The sequence below is a fragment of the Sapajus apella genome, unplaced genomic scaffold, assembly GCF_009761245.1.
Source record: "Sapajus apella isolate SASKATOON/1434 unplaced genomic scaffold, GSC_monkey_1.0 scaffold53, whole genome shotgun sequence".
Classification (NCBI taxonomy): domain Eukaryota; kingdom Metazoa; phylum Chordata; class Mammalia; order Primates; family Cebidae; genus Sapajus; species Sapajus apella.
In genome coordinates, this window is record NW_022436993.1 from 7,494,535 (window position 1) to 7,516,519 (window position 21,985).

At 36.6% G+C, this 21,985-nt stretch overlaps 1 protein-coding gene across 23 annotated transcripts in view; it reads left to right on the forward strand.

Annotated features, from left to right (window-relative positions):
* NEBL (nebulette) overlaps positions 1-21,985 on the forward strand; it is a 690,461-nt gene that overhangs the window by 301,534 nt on the left and 366,942 nt on the right. For 19 of the 23 annotated variants that reach the window (XR_004258432.1, XR_004258429.1, XR_004258430.1 and 16 more), the window contains 5 exons: positions 2,590-2,694; positions 4,949-5,056; positions 10,401-10,511; positions 15,145-15,255; positions 21,792-21,902. The exons of 1 other annotated variant lie outside the window; for it this stretch is intronic. Coding sequence is in view for 18 of the 22 variants with exons in the window: in XM_032244113.1 (XP_032100004.1) it covers positions 2,590-2,694; positions 4,949-5,056; positions 10,401-10,511; positions 15,145-15,255; positions 21,792-21,902 (546 nt within the window). In the remaining 4 variants the exon portion in view is untranslated. The remainder of the gene's footprint in view (positions 1-2,589; positions 2,695-4,948; positions 5,057-10,400; positions 10,512-15,144; positions 15,256-21,791; positions 21,903-21,985) is intronic. 3 more of the 23 variants (XM_032244121.1, XM_032244128.1, XM_032244112.1) reach the window with 2 other exon arrangements.

Below are 21,985 nucleotides of genomic sequence, written 5' to 3' on the forward strand. Positions count from 1 at the left end.
CAGGTATTCCAAGTTCTTTTGCAGATCTTAATTCAAGTTAGCTTTTCTTGTTTTTTATTTTGTTTTTCTCTTACATAGGAGTTTTAAAAATTCTTTGTAACCAAAATGGATAATTGTGTTGGGAACAATATTTACTGAATTTTTCAGCATATATTCATTATTTTATACATAATAATATCCTAGTCTTTATTTGCTGTGGATTTCAACTCAGTAATGGACTATTTTGTAGCTGGACTATGCTATACTCATTATTTTATAAATACATATTTCAAAATAAATTATAAAATCTTTCCATATTATCTTTTTTTAAAAAAAACCTGGTTAAAAATAGAGGCTTTTTAAAAAAAGATTAGAGAAGCCAAAATTTATAACTTGTTTCCTACAATCAAGACGTACTTTGTGGGCTGGGTGCAGTAGCTCATGCCTGTAATCCCAGCATTTTGGGAGGCCAAGGCAGGAGGATGGCTTGAGGCCATGAGTTTGAGACCAGTGTGGGCAACATAGTGGGATGCCCGCTCTACAAAAAATAAAGAAATTAACTGGATATGGTGACATGCATCTAAGCCCCAGCTACTCAGGAGGCTGAAGTGGGAAGATTGCTTGAGCCCAGGAGGTCAAGGCTGCAGTGAGCCATGATCACTCCACTGCACTCCAGCCTGGGTGACAGAGCAAGACCTGTCCAAGAAAAAAGTACTGTGTGAACATTTTCATGACCTTCCTTGGGCTATCCTCACTCATTTTATTCTGGTTAGGGTCTGGGGGAACATACATTGTAGCTCCATAGTTGACTGGAAGCACTTCAGGCCAGGCTCCCTTTGGGGACTATTGCTTTGTCCCACATGAACGAGCAGCTCTCATGTGGCAGGCCACTTGGACATCTGTTCCATTCCTAGCCCTGGACTTTCTTTCTCTTTCATTCTGAAATCCCTGGAGGATCCCCTAAGGCTGAAATGTGAGTTTCCTTATGGCCAGCTCTTTTCTGCTCCCTTTCAAGTACTGTTTTTGTATCCCTCCACTCTAGTGCCATTTTTACTGACACCCCCATTGCCTAATAAGCAACTATCTTTAGCTTCTTAAGTCTCTGTAGTCTTGAGTCTTTAAGAGTTACCATTTACTTCTAAAGGTCTTTTCCAAATAAGGCAAAATAACTAAGCATCCAATCGCCAATGATAGAAATCATGAAATATTTTTTAAAATTTCTAATTGTGATTGATACATAATGGTTGTATATATTTATGGGATAAATGCAATGTTTTGATACAGGTATACAGTGTGTAATGATCAAATGAGGATAATTGAGGTATCCATAAAATCATACATTTCTCATTTCTTTCTGTTAGGAATATTTCTATTCTACTTTTAGTTATTTTAAAGTGTACAGTAAATTATTGTTAACGATGGTCACCCTGTTGTGCCACTGAATACTAGATCTTACTTTTTCTCTCTGTCTGTGTTTTTGCACCCCTTAACCATCTCCACTTTATCCCCTCTCCCCACCACTCCTCCAGCCTCTGGTAACCATCATTCTCTTTATCTCCATAAGCTCAGCCTCTCAAGTAGCTGGGGCTGTAGGTGCACATCACCATGCCCACCTAATTTCTTTATTTTTTGTGGAGCTGGGGTCTCACTCTTTTAGCTCCCACATATGAATGAGAACATGTGAAATTTGTTTTTCTGTGCCTGTCTTATTTCACTTAACGTAATGACCTCCATCCAGTTCTATTCATGCTGTTGCAAATGGCAGAATCTCATTCAATTTTGTGGCTGAATAGTATTCCATTGTGGATATGTACCACATTTTCTTTATTCATTCATCCGTTGATAGACACTTAGGTTGCGAATGTAACAATGTTTGTCATATTGCTGGCTGTTACATGTAGCATCTTTCATTGGCCAAACTTGGCATCCCTGTTTAATTTAGTCTCTTCCAAATTCAATGTTTTGTCTGTATATCTGCATAGTAGCCTTCATTCAATTTCTTCACTTTAAAAACTCAACTGACTATTCCAAGATTTCTCAGATTCTCTTCCAGGCACCTTTGACCCTTTCCTTTTAGGAAAATTAGCTGAATTATTTCTCTTACATTTTCTTTGTGACCCTCAATCTTCTTCATGGTGTAGTCTTTTTGTATAGGACTTTTTTATTCCTTGCCTCTGGGTTTCTTTTCTGCTCTTCCTTTTGCTTCTCTTTCCTTCTCTTCTGTTGAACAGTGTTAAACATATTCCTGTCCTTGGATAAGAGCAAGACACATTGCCTTTATTTTGCCCCACTTTACCTATTTACACGAGTCCCAGCACTAGCTTTCCGTCACCACTTCCTGGTGTTGTGAATATCCCTGACATTATGTTTGCGATTAACTGTCCTCCGTCTCTCTGTGTGTTTCATATGCTGACCTAGAGCGGATCTGTCTTGGATTGTCTGTGTATCTCTGTGTCAGAAACCTCCTACCTGCTAGCCAACTGCAGATGGGGTCTTGGCAGCAGCTTTGCAGCTCTTGGTGGCTTGTATTGTGCAGTTCGCATTTCTAAGTATTGATTGCTCTATTCATTCTCTTTAATTCTAAATTTATTTTCATGTTTTGTATTCTAGCGAGAATATAAAAAACTCTTTGAGGAAAACAAAGGAATGTATCATTTTGATGCCGATGCTGTGGATCACCTGCACCATAAATGCAATGCCATCCTCCAAAGTCAGGTATGTACTTGCTGGGCACCCACCCTCCCTGCCAGGAACCCGTAATCATCCCGAGGCCCACCAATTACTGCCATGCATCTTAACTGAGAACCTACAGCTGCAGAAAAGAATAAATCCTGGGAAAACAGCCTGGCCAACACAGAGAAACTTTATCTCTACTAAAAATACAAATATTAGCTGGGCATGCTGGGCACCTGTAACCCACTACTCAGCAGGCTGAGGCAGAATTGCTTGAACACAGGAGGTGGAGGTTGCAGTGAGCCGAGATTGTGCCATTGCACTCCAGCCTGGGTGACAGAGCTAGACTCCATCTCAAAAACCAAACCAAAACAAAACAAAAAAACCAAACCAAACAAACAAAACGTTACTTTTGAATATCTCAAACACCATTTGTTATACATGTTTTGGGATCAGGGGATCTTGAACCACATTTCAATCTAAAGGCTTTTTATAAAATAACCATTACTTCACATAATTAAAAAGTTACAAGATAGAAATTAATTAAACCGTGTTCAAACCACATGATGATTTAAATTTTTCTAGTGTCCTAATTTGTCATTTTGAGTTGTAACATTAATTTTCCAGGTGCAAGGTTAATTATGCTTTTTTATTTCAATTATAACTGTTATTAAAAAGGTAATACTAGCTTATTCTAGATTAATTTTTTTAATATGAAATTCTAGGTAATCCCTGAATAAGCTTTAAAAAATATTCTCTCCAGCATATTTTAAAGTTATCTATGTTTTTTTTAAATTCTGAGCTTAAATAGTTGGAAAAGATGTCAGTTCCAACATCTGTTAAGGTAAAATTTTATATCACTCTTTTAAATGTATTCTGTGGAATGCGAAGTCCATAATAATTTGATACTCACCTTCATTGGTTTTAAAAATACACAAAACAGGCTGGACCTAGTGGGTCATGCCTGTAATCCCAGCACTTTGGGAGGCTGAGGTGGGCAGATCACGAGATCAGGAGTTCGAGACCAGCCTGGCCAGCATGGCAAAACCCCATCTCTACTAAAAATATAGAAATTAGCCGGGCATGGTGGTACACACTGTAATCTCAGCTACTTGGGAGGCTAAGGCAGGAGAATTGCTTGAACCTGTGAAGCAGAGGTTGCAGTGAGCTGAGTCTATGCCATTGTACTCTAGCCTGGTGACAGACTGATACTCTGTCTCAAATTTAAAATAAATAAATAAATAAATATATATATATATGCATGTGTGTGTGTGTGTGTACATACACACGTATATTTCTTATTTTCATTTATTTCACAAAATTTTATCCTAATGGTGTATGCTGATATACTTCCTGATACTTTTATTGATCACTCTATCATACTCTTTGCAACAAAATTATGTCTACAAATAGGTATTTTAAAGTATGTTATATTTCCTATTCCATAAAGTTCTAAGTTAGAAAATTTTTCTTGAGTTGAATTATCGTTAACATTATCACTATTACAATACAACTTAAGAAATAATTTCATAATTATTAGACATATAAATTTTAACAAGAGTGCATTTCTGAATGAAGTATGATAAAAACTTTTCTATGAGTTTAATTTTAGAAAGTATATTGCTTAAAAAACCAGCCAATCTGATGGCTTTAAAAAAAATATTATTTTTTTAATGGAAGCTTGAAAAATATCACTCATTTTATCAACTGAAGATGAAGACTGACTCTAATTGAAATAATTCATAATATGATATTAAATATTGCGTAGTGAAATTGAAATAAATCATATAAAGGTCTGTGTGAGTGTTTTACTCAGTGTCTATGAAAAAATTCAGCAGCCCTGGAGGACATCATCCTGTCTTTGACAGAAAAATAGAGAATCACGCCCATGTTTTCTTTCTTGTTTTTGATTTACCAATAGACATCAATGCGATCTCAGGGATCAACCTCTGTCTCAAACCAACTACCTATATGTATATGCCATTTGCATATACATAAATAACCCCATACATATGATACATACCTATATATTCCAGCTATTTGAAAAAATACTTTATACAGGTTCTAGAACTACATTAGTTGTTCTAAATTACTTTTATCCCTTAAGAAATTTTATATTATGTTTACTTTCCTTGTATGTCATTAACTAAAGGGAACTCAGTGATCAACCTAAATGGCCAGAATAATATGATTTTAGAAAGCAAGATGATTAATTTTAAACATATATATATTTTTTACTTTGCTCTGTTTGCATAAGGGCTTTTGATTTTTATATGCTTTTCTTTTTCCAACGAAGGTTAAATACAAAGAAGAATATGAGAAAAATAAGGGAAAGCCAATGCTTGAATTTGTTGAGACACCATCCTATCAAGCTTCAAAGGAAGCTCAAAAGATGCAAAGTGAAGTAGGTCAACTGGTTTGTTAATAATTGTTTACTGTAAATTTGATGTTTTGCCATTTGAAAGAACTTGGAATGTTCAGTGGGTTTAGAAGAAAGAGCGCTGCTCTGGGCAGATTCAAGGACCTGCTTTCCAGACCTGGCCACCCACTGCCTGGAATCTTGTCTAGATCATTGTGTTAGTCTGGTTCTTAGTTTTTCTCCTTGGTGAATATGGATCTCAAGCCAGATGAGCTTTTATACCCCCCATCAGTTCTAATATACTATGATTGTATAACTGACACTTTCAGATATTAATGTTTTTACCTTTTGCCTTTCAGATGTTAATGTAAAACTATGGTGAGTTCATAAAAATTAAAAACAAAAGGCTGGTTCCTTTTTTTTTTTAGCCTATTTTTGTTTTTGTTTTGTTTTGTTTTTGCAGTGAAAATAGAACTAACATTTTAAAAATACTCCATGCTAGGTAATATGCTAAGAGTCTTTTATATCTCGGCTCAGTTAATCGTCAAGTAATGATGCTATGATGCTAGAAGGTATTCTCTATAGTTTAAGAATGTATCTACTGAAATTGTCTTAAATGAAATTCTGAATCTAGTAAATGTTAATGTTTTAGAACCTGGTCAAAATTATAATGATTCCCTTTTCTCTGTTATTTTATGTTTTGGTCTGTTTCGTGTTGCTATAACAGAATACCACAGACTAGGCAATTCATAAAGAACAGAGATTAATTTTTTTCAGTCCTGGAGGCTGGGAAGTTCAAAATCCATGGGTCCACATCTGGCAAAGGTCTTCTTGCTGCATCATCCCATGGCAGAAGGTGGAAAGACAGAGAGTGCTTGCATATGTCTTGGAGGAGGGGATGGGAAACTCATCCCTTTTTCAGGGACCCAACCCCATGATATGAAACCATTCCCATGACATCAGCATCAATCCATTCGTGAGGCAGAACCCTTGTGGCCTAATCACCTCTTAGAGTTCTCACCTCCCAGTACTGTTGCATTGGGGATTAAGTTTTCAACACACCAACTTTGGGGTGGGGGACACATTCAAAGCATAGCAACATATTTGATTGATTCTTTTTTTCAATAAACAGTTAAGAGTTTTTTTCTTTTTATCTACTTTATTCTCAACCTAAGATTATGCTAAGTCACATCTAGATAGTCCCCATCTTTTTTTTTCTCTGTACCAGTGAGACTTACGTGTGTGTGTGTGTGTTTTTCCTTACTAACTTTTCAGGATCAGACACACAAGGTTTTGCCTGCAGCCCATATCAAAGTTCTGTGGGTGCACCTGGGTCCTTATTGCAAAGGGACAAAAATAGTGGATGCTGGTCTCAGTCCAATACAACTTTGATGCTTCATGCTAGGCATGCTCACTAAATAACATCCTTTCTGTTGCCTAATAACATCAGAACAGGCAGAAATGATAACTTGTGGGAAAAAAAACTCTCATAGGAATTTTGTAAGCATTACTAGTGCTAATTGTTGAAACGTTATAATTCATCTTCTTGGGAAAACAGCACTCAGATATTACCATGGTTTATTGAATAGACAAAGTTGCTTAATTTCTTCTTTAAGCAAAAAGGAAAAGTAATTACCTGGATTTTTCATGTCTTATTCAGTGGCCCCCAATCTTTTGGGCACCAGGGACTGGTTTCCTGGAAGACAATTTTTCCATGGACTGAGGAGTGGTGGTGGTGGAGGGGTTGGTTTCACAATGAAACTGTTCACCTCAGATCATCAAGCTTTAGATTCTCATAAGGAATGCATAACCTAGATCCATTGCATGCACAGTTCATAATAGGGTTTGCACTCCTATGAGAATCTAATGCCACCACCGATCTGACAGGAGGCAGAGCTCAGGCAGGAATGCTCCCTCACCCTCCCTCACCACCTGCTGTGAGACCAGGTTGCTAACTGGCCATGGTTGCTACTGGTCCATGGTCTAGGGACTGGGGACACCTGTCTTATTTCCTTTAGGCTAATCAGGAGGAATCTGATAAAGAAACATCAAGTAACCATTTTGACTAAATGAGTTATTTGTTTCAAGTAAATTGATATACTGGTGAATTTGGTCAATTTTCAGAAGCCCCATAAAAATTTACATTTTACAAAATAAATTTTTCTGGAATACCTTTTCTTCCTTTAGAAAATAGTGTGTAAACACTTTATAAAGTATATAAAGAGTTTTATATGCTCCTTTCATTGCTTTTCTATCTTTCACTGCAGCAGTACATTTTGGGTGGAGTAGAGCCACCCAAGAAATGCCCCCATTTTGTAGAAATAACATGGCTGTTGTCAGTGACCCACAGTCTAGAGAAAGGTTACTACTTTCAGGAGCTGTCATGGTACTTTTGCTTTGTGGGTCTTCTGAAGGGTTAACCCATTTCCCATTTAGAAAAAAACAAAAACGTGCAGTTTGCTGCCAGCACTGATTTAGTTTTACATAAACACGCTCTTTGAGGCTGAAGCAAATTGGACTTTTTATTGAGATGGAATCTCAATCTTACTCAGGCTGGAGTGTAGTGGTGTGTTCTTGGCTCATTGCAACCTCCGCCTCCCAGGTTCAAGCAATTCTTCTGCCTCAACCTCCTGAGTAGCTGGGATTACAGGCAGCCACGACCACGCCCAGCTAATTTTTGTATTTTTAGTAGAGACGGGGTTTCCCTGTGTTGGTTAGCCTGATCTCCAACTCTTGACCTCATGATCTGCCTACCTCAGCCTCCTAAAATGCTGGGATTACAAGTGTGAGCCACTGCGCCTGGCTGGACCTGACTTGCAATGTGAAAAAATAAAATATAAAAACTGTTCTTGGAGTTATTTCTAAACAGAACTTGTCTCTAATCCTAGTGTAATGGCCATGTTTATGATGTTACATTAGGATTAGAGACAAGCGTATTCTTGAGGCAAAAGGGAAATGGGCTAAGACAATAAGAAGCTGTTACATAAATTTCCACTGAAAGACACGGGGTCAAAAATCACTCTTCTTTTCCGAGAACATTTCTGGCAGCATCAGCATTTCAGGCTGGGCCTCCTCTTCCAGTTCCCTCCTCTGCCCCTTTCCCTTTACCTCCTCCCTTCCTCTTTGATCCTCAGCCCTAGAAACATGCATGCTGAGCACCCTTTTATTGTTCTGGTCCCAGTTCTGAACTTTTTTTTTTTTTCTACTGTGGTTAACTTTCCTTTCACTGATAAATCCTGAAACTTATAATTCATGATTAATATAATTTAATACCATGTTTCTGTAGTAGAAATTACAGTAATTTATGATTTGAGATTTTAGATAGTCTCTTTTCTTCACCTAACTTTTCTCTTGCCAGGTGAGACATGTTTTCCCTGACATGTATTCCCTTTAATTATAGTAATTGACTATTAGGTTTTTTAGGCTCAACAGTCATTTCTTGAAGGGAGTGAAATCTTCCAATAGAAAGTATCTTTGGACCCAATTTATATGCTAAAGGCTAGAAAAATAAAGTAGCTAAAAATCTTAGACAAAGCTTGATGTAAAAAAAAAAAAGTGTCTTTAAATATAGGACCGATGAAATAGATACAAAGAGAATCATCTGTCTTAGAGATGTTTTTTATTTCCAAGAGGTAGGCTTGACTGCAGGTTTCTTAAGGAGCCTCTTAAAGGTAAACTTAAGTATTTACCATCTCAGGAAAAGCCACTGGTATCTTTGCCATGGTCTATAATTAAGTTTATCTTGCTTTCTTCCAATGTTAGATATAGGTTTAATCTGGGTGTTTTCTGGAAGAAATCTTTAAATCTGGCTTTGAAAAGTTCTTTGTCTTATTTCACCATATAACTTTCTTCAAAAAGCATTCCAAAGGTGTGCGCGTTTTCCTAGCTATATATTTTGGCCATTTCTAGTCATAATCAACCTACCTTAATGATTTACTTCAGTAAAATAACTTTTTTTTTTTTTTTTTTTCGCAGAAGGGTGTTTTGAAGTGAAATAGCTGATGTAAATGAAGGCATGAATGCATACACATATTTCTATTTCACCATTTAAAGAGTCCTTTTTAGCCTGGAGATGCCCTAGATTCAGCCTTGTAACTATTACCTCTACTAATTCCACATAAGGAAGAGAAAAGTTTCTAGTCATTGTTTTTGGTCATCGTATCTCTAGTTCATTAGGTCAGAATGCTCTCAATGCAACTGCTTATTTAGCTTTGTTAGATTTTCAGAATGTCTCTTGTTTCTCTAGTTGTGGCTATACCCACATCATTTGTTAGATTACTGTGTGGAACACATGTGCTAAGTGAGGAGACAGCATGCTTCTCTTATTTTCCTTCATGGTTTAGAGACATTATTTATGCAATTATCTATCTCTTTAATGAATAAATAATGGATCTAGAAATAGCTTCTCATTTTGCATGAATAACAATTTCATGCAGAACTTATTTTTATCATTTTGGGGTTGCAATTTGAACAAAATGTTTGGCTGGTAAAGTGTGGACCCTTGTTGAATAGCTATTTCACATGGATGGATATTTTTGTTATTTAGAGAGGCCGTCTTTATAGTCACAAAGCATACATTATCACTGATTTTTCAAATGTGTAGTTCAAATGTAAGAATTTAGAGAATCATAGCCAAAGAGTGGTAGAGTGTGTTAAAGGGGCTTGTGGTGATCTGAATCTAACTCCCCCCACCCCTAACCCCCACCACAATCACCACTGCATCAACCTTTCAGTTCTTTGTGTGAACTCTCACCTTAAAGACGAGTTTGGTTAACAGGTTCAAAATAAGATTCTCCTCACAGCACAACTTTATTCATATCAAACACCACAGATGATAGAGACATATTCTCAACTCCAAAATCATTAGAGGGAAACCTCCTCTCTCACCCTCAAGCATCATTGCATTTTAGAAGTGATAATTCCTGAATTTGCAAAAGTCTGATGAAGAAGGATGATGGGGACATGAACATTAATGCTGCTTGGGTTTGATGGTGGTTTGAGTGGCTTCCATGCCACCAGATTTTCCCCCAGTCAATAGATCTACTCACCTTGGAGTAAACTAGTGGAGGGATCCAGTCAAATAGCCAATCTTATTGGTTCTGCTCTGAAAAATGGGCTGATGTTAATCCCAGATTATTAAGATGTTAGAAGGCCTCACTCAGAATGGTTTACCAGAGGAAGGGGCTACTTAATAATATTTTCTCCTTTGTTTGGTGAAATTCTAAAATTTATGATGAAGTTGGACTTATTTCCCTGTTGATAGGATGACCCTTAGGCGGTAGAACTACCTAAGAAAACATCATTTTTGTTCTGGGAACTCTTGTTCAAATCTCTTTTCAATGGTCACTGATATTTCCTAACTTTAAAATTATGTGGTCTTATTTAACAGAAAGTTTATAAAGAGGATTTTGAGAAGGAGATTAAAGGAAGATCCTCACTGGATTTAGACAAGACTCCAGAATTTTTACATGTAAAGTACATCACCAGCCTTCTGAGGGAGGTATGATCTTGACATTTACTATGAAATACCACAAAAAAAGCAAAGACATAACCCAGGAAATATTTACCTAATTATCTACTAATTCAGTGTTTGAGATATTAAGGCATTACTTTTTTTCACTTTGACTTAACTAATAAAGTTTTGCATTTTCATTAAAAACAGGAAAGCATGTGTTAACATTTCTAATTAAAGTTGTGAGAAGAAATTATCCAGATTTCCTGGGGAAACTTGAAAAACAGCTTGGTTTTGTGTTTTAGTTGCAGCTCAGAGCGCTATAAATAGTTTTATAGCAGTTTTTAAAAAGATGTTTTGAATATGGGTGGAGAGACCTTGATTCTTTCAAACTGAGTTACTATGAAAACATTTGAGAACCAACTTTTCCTGTTGCTTTCCTGCAGCATTCTCAGGACATTTGATATCAGAAATGAGATGCTCACATGTGAAGGTTTAGATAAAGGCATATTACTTATAAGTAGTTTGTGTTCTAAGTAGGGAAAAATAATATATTTAGCATATAGAATAGAGGAACTCATGTCCTTTTCTTTTATTCTCTGCAAAAATTTCCCCCAAAATGTAATGGTACATTTTTGCTCACAAGTAATATATTAATTTTTTTTTAACATCAAGGCCTTAAAATTAAAAATATCATGTCTGTAGTCCATCCTTTTAAAAGCTAATCTTTTTGTTTTTAAATGACCAAAAAGTAGCTCATAACTCTTCCAAATCTGCTTAAGTACATACGCTTTATATTAAGGGAACATGTTCCCTAAGTAGAAATGTTTTATATGATGTAATATACATACTACTATAATATAATATGTATTATATAATATGTATTGCATGTGTGTATACATACATGAAATTTCATTTCATTTTGAATTTTTGAACTGAGGAAACTATTCCTGAAGGAAATGTCTTAGACCAGTGAAATAAATTTGAGATTAGTTACCTATAGGAGCACATCATTATGAAATTCTTTAATAAGCAAATGCTAACTGGCTGTAAAGTTTAACTTGTTTTAGAAATTTAATGTGATTTAGTGTTGTAATATATGTTGTGGTGAAATAGACATGTAATTTCCGTAAGAGTTATTTTATTACACTATCTTTTCTCACTTCTAGTTCCTAATAAAAAATTTTGAAATTGAAGGCTAAGCAAATGGCAACTTCCTAGAGAGGAGAACTGTGGGTATTAGAGGCTAGGAAGTGGCAAGGGGAGAGAATGAGGAGAGGTCGATTAATGGATACAAAGGAATGAGCTCTGATGTTCTGCAGCACCGTAAGGTGAATATGGGTAACTGTAATCGTGTATTTTTTTTTTTTTTTTTTTGAGACAGAGTTTCGCTCTTGTTACCCAGGCTGGAGTGCAATGGCGCAATCTCGGCTCACCGCAACCTCCGCCTCCTGGGTTCAGGCAATTCTCCTGCCTCAACCTCCTGAGCAGCTGGGATTACAGGCACGCGCCACCATGCCCAGCTAATTTTTTGTATTTTTAGTAGAGACGGGGTTTCACCATGTTGACCAGGATGGTCTCGATCTCTTGACCTCGTGATCCACCCGCCTCGGCCTCCCAAAGTGCTGGGATTACAGGCGTGAGCCACCGAATCGTGTATTTTTAATAAGCTAGAAGAGGAGATTTTGAGTGTTCATAACACTAAGAAATGATACATGTTTGAGGTGATGGATACACCAGCTACCCTGATTGGATCATTATATGTCATGTACACATATTAAAATATCACTCTGTATCCAATAAATATGTACAATTTTTATGTGTCAATTAAAGGGAGAAAAAAGAGAAATAGTTGATGGTAAGGCTTTTCAGAAGAAGAAAGTTTAATAATTTTTACAACAATTTTAAATAATGGCAACCTCCTAGTACTATTGCCTTCCATTTAAAAATATACACTATGTTAATTTTTTAAAGGGGAGTCTTTTTTATCACTTACGTGCAAATGGCAATGTGAGGTCTATTTTGAGGTTCGTAAATGACTTTACTACATGTCGTTGCCTTTTTCTTTTCTTTCCCTTTTGGACTGAGTCTCATTTTAAATTTATTAATTCAGAATACATACATCAGGGTAGAAAAAGGCTCAGAACGCCATATTGTATTGGTCTGTTCAGGCTGCTATAACACAATACCACAGACTGACTGGCTCAACCAACAGACTTTTCTCAAAGTCCTGGAGACTGGGAAGTCCAAGATCAAGGTGCTGGCAGATTTGGTTCTTGGTGAGGGCCCTCTTCCCAGCTTGCAGACACCTTCGTGCTGTGTCTTCAGTAGAGGGAGAGAACGCTAGTCTTCTTCCTCCTTCCTTTAGAGACCTTAATCTTATCAAGGGAGTCTGACTCTGACGATCCCATCTAACCCTAATCACCTCCCAAAGGCCCCACTTTCAAATACGGTCACATTGGGGGCTAGGGCTTCAACATAGGGATTTTGGTGGGAGAGAAACATTTGGTCCATAACAACTATGATGCCAGGTGCTGAAAGACAAATCCTGCATATTCTCACTTTTAAGTGGAATCTAAAACACTTGAACTCTTAGAAGCAGAAAGTAGAATGGTGGTTATAGAGGCTGGAGGGTGGGAGGATGGGAAGGTGGTAGTTAAAGAGTTCAGAATCTGTAGATACTAGGAATACCTTTTTTCTTTGAGATCTAGTACACAGTGTGGTGAAGATAGTTAATAATAGTATATGGTGCATTTCAAAATTGCTGAGAGAGTAAATTTCAAATGTTCTTACCGCAAAGGTAAATATTTGGGGTAATGAATATATTATTTAGATTGATTTAATTGTTCCCCATTGTATCATAAATGATGACATAATTTTGTACCCATAAATATATACAATAATAGTCAATTTACAATAAGAATTTAAAAATATAAAAAAAATATAAAATATAAAAAAAATTAACTTAAAAAATGTAGCCTGTCTAATGTGAAAAATAAAAAGGATTTTTATAACTTGATAACTTGATGAAATTATTACTTCCCTTTCTAAGTGTAAGCATTTAGCTTCAAATGAACTTTGCATTTTTTACTCTATGGTTTTTACATTGCCATTTAGAGTGTTCAAAGTATCATTTAATAGTTCATTTCCTTTGATTCCCCCCATTGCCCTTTGACATTAGTAGAACAAGTATTTTTATTTTCATTTCACCAGGGTGGAAATCAAGGTTGAGTTACTTAAAAGTCCTGCTGAAGGTCACACCACCAAATAAATGAAAGAGCTCTGATTTTCACCCGGGTCATTTGACTCAGATCATTCCAAAATTATAAGCAGCCCATTCCAATGTCTAGTAAGCTATTAGTAGAGTAGAGGACAGGCCAATTTAATTATATTGGATGAAGGGAAAGTAACATGAAATGAACCCTAGTATTAACTGGAACCTGATTTCCTATCATTAAAGGAAGTTTCATCTTTCATCTGGCAAGTTAATCATAAATGCAACTTAGTTGAATGAATAAGATCTTTATGATTTTCATATCCAATTAAGTAAGAAAAGCAACTCATTGGCAAAAAAAAAAAAAAGCAAGTTGTATGTAAGTATGTGTAGAAGGCATTTGGATCTACTTAAAAATATATTCAAATAGGTGAAATTCAAACTATTATTAATTTGTAGAAAATGTTTTGGTTTTACAACTCTTTAAATTGCATGGAGACAGCCTTCCAAAAGCAAAGCCAATAGAGAAGATAACAGAACCTAGAGATGAAGGAAGGGAGACATCATGTGAATTCCAACTTGACAATAACTCAGTCTTTGGATTCTGTATTCCATGAACGGATGCATCTCCTTTGTTGCCTTCCCTAGTTTGAGTTGAGTTGCTGTCATTTGCAACCTAAGAGTCACCATCGCTATCATCATCATAATCATTATCATGTTGAGCGTAGATACCATAATTTACGTAGATTTCGTCATCTCTGAATGATTCCATTCATCATCATGAATGTTGAGCCCCAGATTCCATCAAAGATAGTAAAGGGGGCCTTGAAATATTCTGAGGCTTATAGAAGGATAAAGTAAACACCTAAGGTAATTGTGATGGATAGTGCTTGAAGTATCTGCTTTAGACTACCTTCTATCAGGCTGTGGTGAGCCCGAGTAATTGAAACTCCTAATAGCTTACTAGACCTTGAAATGGGCTGCTTATAATTTGGAATGATCTGAGTCAAATCATAGCGGTTTCTGCTCACTTTTTAAACTTTATAGAAAAACTTTTGCTACATCAGTCCTTTTGATTTTATAGTTTTCCATTATTTTTCAATCATGTTCTTTTTTGGTAATTCATGTTTTACAGACAACTTTCAAAAATACTTTAATTAATAGGGAACATGTGTTCTTAAGATCTTTCTCACCACTGAAAGAGCTTTTTAACAAATCTACTATGGTACCAAAATATATTGAAAAAAATATGAAAAGGAAAAGGCTAAAAATATTGGAAGCCACTCTGAACTTGGTAGAGGGGAAAATGAAGTGTCAGTAGGAAAAAAGCATGAAGACTTAGCAGTCTGAGTCATTCCTTCCTAGTAATATTTTCCCATTTCAGCGATCTCTAGAAAACATGTGGAATAGCACACTGACTAAAGTGATTCCTGCTAAGTTTTGAACTATGAAATTCTTGTCTTATAGAAAGAATATAAAAAAGATTTGGAAAATGAAATAAAAGGGAAAGGAATGGAACTTAATTCAGAAGTTCTTGACATCCAAAGAGCAAAGCGAGCCTCTGAAATGGTGAGTGAGGTGAGTATGTTTATTTAACACTTTAGATGAATATGTTTTTAGCTGATTTTCTTACCTGTCAACCTTTCTCAAAGGTTCTGTACATCCACAACTTTTATGTGTAAGTGATTGTAAACAGCTATATCCTTACAGTCTTTTCCTGGGCTATGAATTTTTTTTTAAACTTGCTGCTCATAATCCCCTATCTATGTGCTATGAGAAAAATGGCCATTTCCCCATTTTGGAGAAAATCTCTATAATAAACCAAAATAGTTTAGATTTAACTTTATCTTGTAAGCAGATAAAAGGCAGATGATTGGGAAGGTGTGTCATTATGGTCCATCAGCAACTGCAGGTAGAAAGTTCGCATGCTTTCCTGCTGATAACCCATCTGACTCTCCCAGTCTTGGCCTGGGCTGTGGAATGAATCTTGTTCAGCCTCTTTATCAAATGAAAGTGGTTTCTGCTCACTTTTCATGCACTTTAAAAGGAGAACTGAAATGTCTCTGAAGTGTTTTCAGTCTTATAATCCTTGTATTTTGTCATTACTTTGGGTCATATAATGTCACTGTGCTTTGAAGAGATTTTAGCTGAATTTAGCAGGGAAAGAGCTTAAAGCCTTCTCCCCATATTTTAATAGACTCTGATGATAATGATGACAGCTATGATGATGGTGATGGTGACTCAGGTTGCAAATGACAGAAACTCAACTCAAACTAGGGAAGGCAACAAAGAAGATGCATTCACTCATGGAATAGAAAATCCAAAGATTGAGTTACTGTCAAGTTGGAATTCACATGATGCCTCTCTTCCTTCATCTCTTGATTCTGTTATTTTCTCTGTTGGCTTTGCTTTTGGAAGACTGTCTCCATGCAATAAAACCTTTTAATAACAGGATAACTCATATCTATGGCCAGTAATCCTAGTGGGAAGTGAACATTCCTTTTTATAGTTCCAATTAAGTCTTAGGTCTGAATCTCCTTAGATGAATCGCTGTTCTGTACCTAATCATTGTGTCTGGGGTTGGGCAAGTAGAATGTGCTGATCATCCTCTCATGACCACCCATTTGTTGAGGTAGTTTAACAGTGTCTTATATAAAACATTCTAAATTTTTATGTGTTTAAAATATCACCTTAATCTCGGCTATGTTCACTATCTTTAAATAAAGGAAACATTTAAAAGGCACTTTAGTAGAATTAAAAATATATGTGGGGAGGAGGGAGGTGATGGAAATCAATCCTTCCCAAGGGTATGGATTGAGAGAACCTAGAGGTCATTTCCCAAAAGACAACCATGGAGCTTTTTGCCAGAAGAAGGGAGGAATGGATGCTGGTAGGCTATAAACAACATATGCCCATGGTGAGGTCTGTGGCTAACATTGTCACCACATTATCCCTACATTAGTCATTTTCTGCAAATTCCGTCACAATGACATGTCCGATGCACATGCAGAGATTGTCTTGTAATTACTTGTCAGTAGCACGTGTAAAAGTTGTTTTATTCTCTCAGTAGCAAAGTGCAGACAGATGCAGTTGAATGGGAGGATGGCAGCAGGCGCAGTGTTAATTGGGCCTTATTAGGAGAAGGAAGGACTGGCCTAGGAGAATAAGATTAAAAAACTAGAAGAAGGTGTCAGGTATTGATCACCTTATCTGTGCTGAGCTCTGTGCTGTAGAGTCTCACTGATTCTTAAAATGGATCCTACATGGAGGTACAGACATACCGTGGAGATACTATGGGTTCAGTTCCAGACCACTATAATAAAGCAAATATCACAATAAAGTGGGTCACATGAACTTTTTGGTTTCCCGATGCATATACATGTTGTGTTTATACCATACTGTAGTCTAAGAAATATGCAGTAGCCTTATATCCAAAATACATCCCTATCTTAATTAAAAATACTTTATCAATAAAAGTGCTAATGATTATCTGATCCTTCAGCAAGTGGAAATCTTTTTGATGGTGGAGGGTCTTGTCTCTATGTGGATGGCTGCTGACTGATCAGGGTGGTGGCTGCTGAAGGTTGGGATGACTGTGGCCATTTCTTAAAATAAGACAACAATTAATGTGAAGTTTGCCACATTAATTGCCTCTTCCTTTCATGAAAGATTTCTCTGCAGCATGTGATGCCGTTGATACATTTTACTCTCAGTAGAGCTTTCAAGATTAGGGACCATCCTCTCAAACCCATTGATGTTTTATTGACAAAATTTACGTCATATCCTAAATCCTTTGTTGTCATTTCAACAGTGATCACAGCATCTTCACAAGAATTTAATCTTAAGAAACCATGTTCTTTGCTTGCCCATCGGAAGCAACTTCTTATCCATTCAAGTGTGATCATGAGATGGCAGCAATTCAGTCACATTTTCAATCTCTACTTCTAATTCTAGTTCTCTTGCTATTTCCACTGCATCTGCAGTTGCTTCCTCCACTGAAGTCTTGAACTTCAAATTCATCCATGAGAGTTGAAGTCAACTTCTTCCAAACTTCTATCGATGTTGATATTTGGTGCTTCTCTCATGAATCACAAATGTTCTTAATGGCATCTAGAATGATGAATCTTTTTCAGAAGGTTTTCAGTTTACTTTGCCCAGATTCATCAGAGGAATCATGATCTCTGACAGCTATAGCCTTATGAAATGTATTTCTTAAATAATAATCCTTGAAAGTAAAAATTTTCTTTGATCCATGGACTGCAGAATGGATGCTGTACAGCAGGCATGAAAACATTAATATTCTTATACATCTTTATCAAAGCTCTTTGGTCACTAGGTGCCTTGTAACTAAACATTAATATTTTCAAAGGAATTTTTCTTTTCTGAGCAATAGGTCTTGGCAGTGGGCTTCAGATATTCAGTAAACCATACTTAAACAAATGTGCTGTCATTCAGGCTTTGTCGTTCCATTTATAAAGTGCAGGCAGAGCACATTTAGCATAATTCTAAAGACCCTAGGATTTCCAGAATGGTAAGTGAGGATTGGTTTTAACCTAAAGTCACCAGCTGCATTAGCCCCTGATAAGAGTCGGCTTGTCCTTTGAAGAATTGAAGTGAGACACTGACTTTTCCTCACTAGCTATGGAAGTCCTAGATGGCATGTTCTTCCGATAGAAGGCTGTTTTGTCTGCACTGAAACTCTGTAGTTTAGTGTAGCTACCTTCATTAATCATCCTAGCTACATAGGGACTTTTAACATGAGGACAGTAGTCATTTCTGTGTGATTGCATGTTCTTAAAATAGCCTTCGTTGACATGATCAGCATGCATGATATTTCTACACAGTCAGCATTTTGGGTGGAGGTCTGATATATCCTGAATGACCATGTTCATTCATCTAACACCATTTTTCTCTTCATGGGATACAGGATATTGATTTAGAAGTTTTGTCTTAAATTCTATAACAGGATGGATATCATATCACAAGGTTGTAGGAGTCAGACCATATGCATATTTTTCAAAGGAAGTACCCCAGAACTTTCTCCATAGCTCTTGAACTTTCCCTGCAAGTCTGAGAATATAAAATAATCTCTGGAGTAAAGAGGATTTGGGATGTGATGATTTTATAAAAAGTGTATGTGAAGAAAATAGGGTGCAGGTGAAGGGGTCCTGCTCACTTATCTTGAGGCTGGTTATGTGGGGGCTTCAGTGGGGTACTCTGAGACCTGTTGTATGACATTTGCACTTGGGAAGAGCTGACTCAGGACTGACACCTTGCAGGAAATCAGGAAGGCTAGATGTATAGCTGCTTAGCTGCTAGGGGAGTTACTATTGTTTTGAAAATAACTGACATCCCCAGGGTTAGGCACTGGCTAGGGAAATGGGATTGCCATGATTGATTAAGACAAAGGCAGTGGAGATGGTATAGATTTCCTGATCAATAAAGGTTCCATTTTGAAGTGGTAGCCAGGGGTGGACAGCCAGGAACACGAGGAACAAGAACTTGAAAATCTCCTTTAATCCCTTTCCTACTTCTGTTCTCCTCCTGAGAGATAGTCATTGTTATAAGTTTGTTAAGGAACCTTCCAAATCTGTTCTATGTGTATCTGGAGAAACATACACTTGTACACACAGAGACTTAAAAGTCTTAAATGGGGTCATACCATATACTGTGTTCTGTGTGTGTTTGTTTTTTCACTTTATATTATGCATCTTTTTTCATGTTCCTTCTGATAGGCCTACCTCATTCTTATAGAAGAATTGAGTGTTCTATAACATGGATGTGAATGTGTGACTATTTATTTTTGTTGTCTACAGGGAAATGTCTGATGGGATCTCAACATTTTAGATCAAAACTAGAACCTGAATTTCCCCCCAGGTTAGCTTTCCGCCATCTGCTTCTCAGCAAATGGCACCAACAAAAGCATAGAAGTCACTTTGATTCCTCTCACTGGCATGCTTTCAGTATTGATGCCACTCCCATAGTGATGGTCTAAGTCCATCTCTTTCTCGCCACCCTAATCCAGCCACCATCTCTAGCCTCTAGATCATTGCCATACCTTCCTAACTAAAATTCTGCTATTATTGCCCTCCTAGTAGACATTCTCAACCCAGCAGAAGAAGAATCCTTGAGGGAATTAAATGAAATTTTGTTACTCTCCTCACCTGCAATTCTCTAGTGGTTTCCTGTCACATCCAGTGTAAATTGATACACCTGGCTCTGGTGAAGTCTGCACTTTTAGGCTGAGAGTCTAAATCAATAAAACCCCATAAAATAAAAATAATAAAAATCTTATTTGCATATAATCATAGTCATGTTTCATTCTGCCTAAATGACAGGCTCAGATCCTTTTTAACCAATGTTTGGCACTTTGCCATAGTTTATTTTTAATATCAAAAGTTTATTTTTCAAGTAAAGTCAATGGATCATATTGTGACACAAATGACCCTCAACGGACAAGCCTTCCTACATCTCTGGGCTTGACCATGTGACTTTCTTTAGCCAATGAGACATCAGCAAATGTGACTCAAGCAGAGGCTAAACACAGTTCTGCATTAGGGTTTGCCGTGTTGGAACGTAGATGCCACCATGTTGTTGTTTTAAACCTTCTAAGTTTTGGGGTGTTTTGTCAGGCAGACAATGAATAACTGATGCAAAGGATGTCTAATGTAGTCTATGTGCTTTAGAACACGTTTACATAATTACATTTGAAAGTTCATATTGGAAAATTGTTACTCCTTCTACCATGGCACCTTGGTGGCTGTTATCAGTGCCTCAATTTCATTATGTATGTTGGCCTCCAAGTGAAATGTTTTGTTTTGGGGCTTTAAACAGGATGACTAAGACAGAGTGCTTTTTATAGACACAGTAATAATTGAATCTTATTATTTTGAAAGTTAAACATAATTATGTAAACTTTTATTTAGAAAAGTGATACTGGGAGTATAAGTCAGTGAAAACAGGAAGATTTATGAGTGGAACACAGGAGGAAAAATACTCCAAGATTGAGTTTTTTGTTTACCACTTATCTAAATTTAGAGAATGTACTAATAAGCAAACCAACATTTACTTTGCAGCAGAGAATCTACAAATCTGGAGTGTGTCAGCATAATAGGAAATAATTGTTTTCAAACAAATTTAGTTGGATATAATCATTTTTAATAACATTTTTCTTTGAAGAATAATATCCAGAAAATGCAAATTTATATATGTACAGCTTGCTGAATTTTATAATCAGTTTTCAAATGTGACAAAAGTTCCTAAAGATGTGTGTCTGTGCAATTATGACTATCTTGTAAGCAGTAGGTAATCCAGTTCCAACTGGCTTAAAAGAAAAAACACAGATAACTTGTTTGTTGTTCTTATGATTGAACAGTAGAGAAATTCCTAGGCACAGCTTGATCTAGCACTCAAATAATGAGATTTAGTTTCATTTTCTATCTTTCAGTTCCTAGGTAGGCTTTCTTGTTTGCAAAGAGGCTTCCAGAAACTCTTAATGTTAAAAAAAAAATGCATGCATCCAGGAACCAATTCTGCAGTGTAGGTGATGGAGTATAATGATTTATTTAAGCCCAGCAGAGCCTAGAGATTTGGGCCAGTCTCACCCAAGCCGATGGTTTAGGAACGGGGAGCATTGAGTTGTCCATTGGCAAATCAGGAAGCCAATGAAGTGAATAGAAGGGGTAGATTCCAGAGAAGCAACCAAACACTTATTTACTACAGTGTGAAAAACAGCACTTTTACAATCACTCTTGACTGACACTTGACTGAACCATATATGATCCAGTAATATATCAAGCTTATATCGAAATGTAAGAATTTCCCCTTGGCTAGATCTGTTTTTTCTTCTTCTTAATTCAGATTAAGCTGAATTAAGAATTGTTAAAATCCTGATTAAGAAATAAAAAAAAAAAGTAGAAAGTCGTCTGATTACTGGTGAATAAGTTACTCTAAGTCATGTTCCTACCGCAAGTAAAACTTTCTTATTCTATAGAAATAAAATAAATAAGATTCAACTTAATTCCAGAAGACATGGTCTTGATGTCAAAATGATGTCTCAATGTTTGAGCAGTTTTTCAAATGATTGGCGAGCACTAACTCTTTCATTTCTGCAGAAAGACTATAAAAGAGATCTGGAGACTCAAATTAAAGGCAAAGGGATGCAGGTGAGCACAGACACTCTTGATGTCCAGAGAGCTAAGAAAGCATCCGAGATGGCCAGCCAGGTAAGACAGCAGTGAGATACAGAGTTGAAAACAAATGTCTTGAATCATAGCTGGAAAGAGCACGTGTTCTTTCCACATGGGTG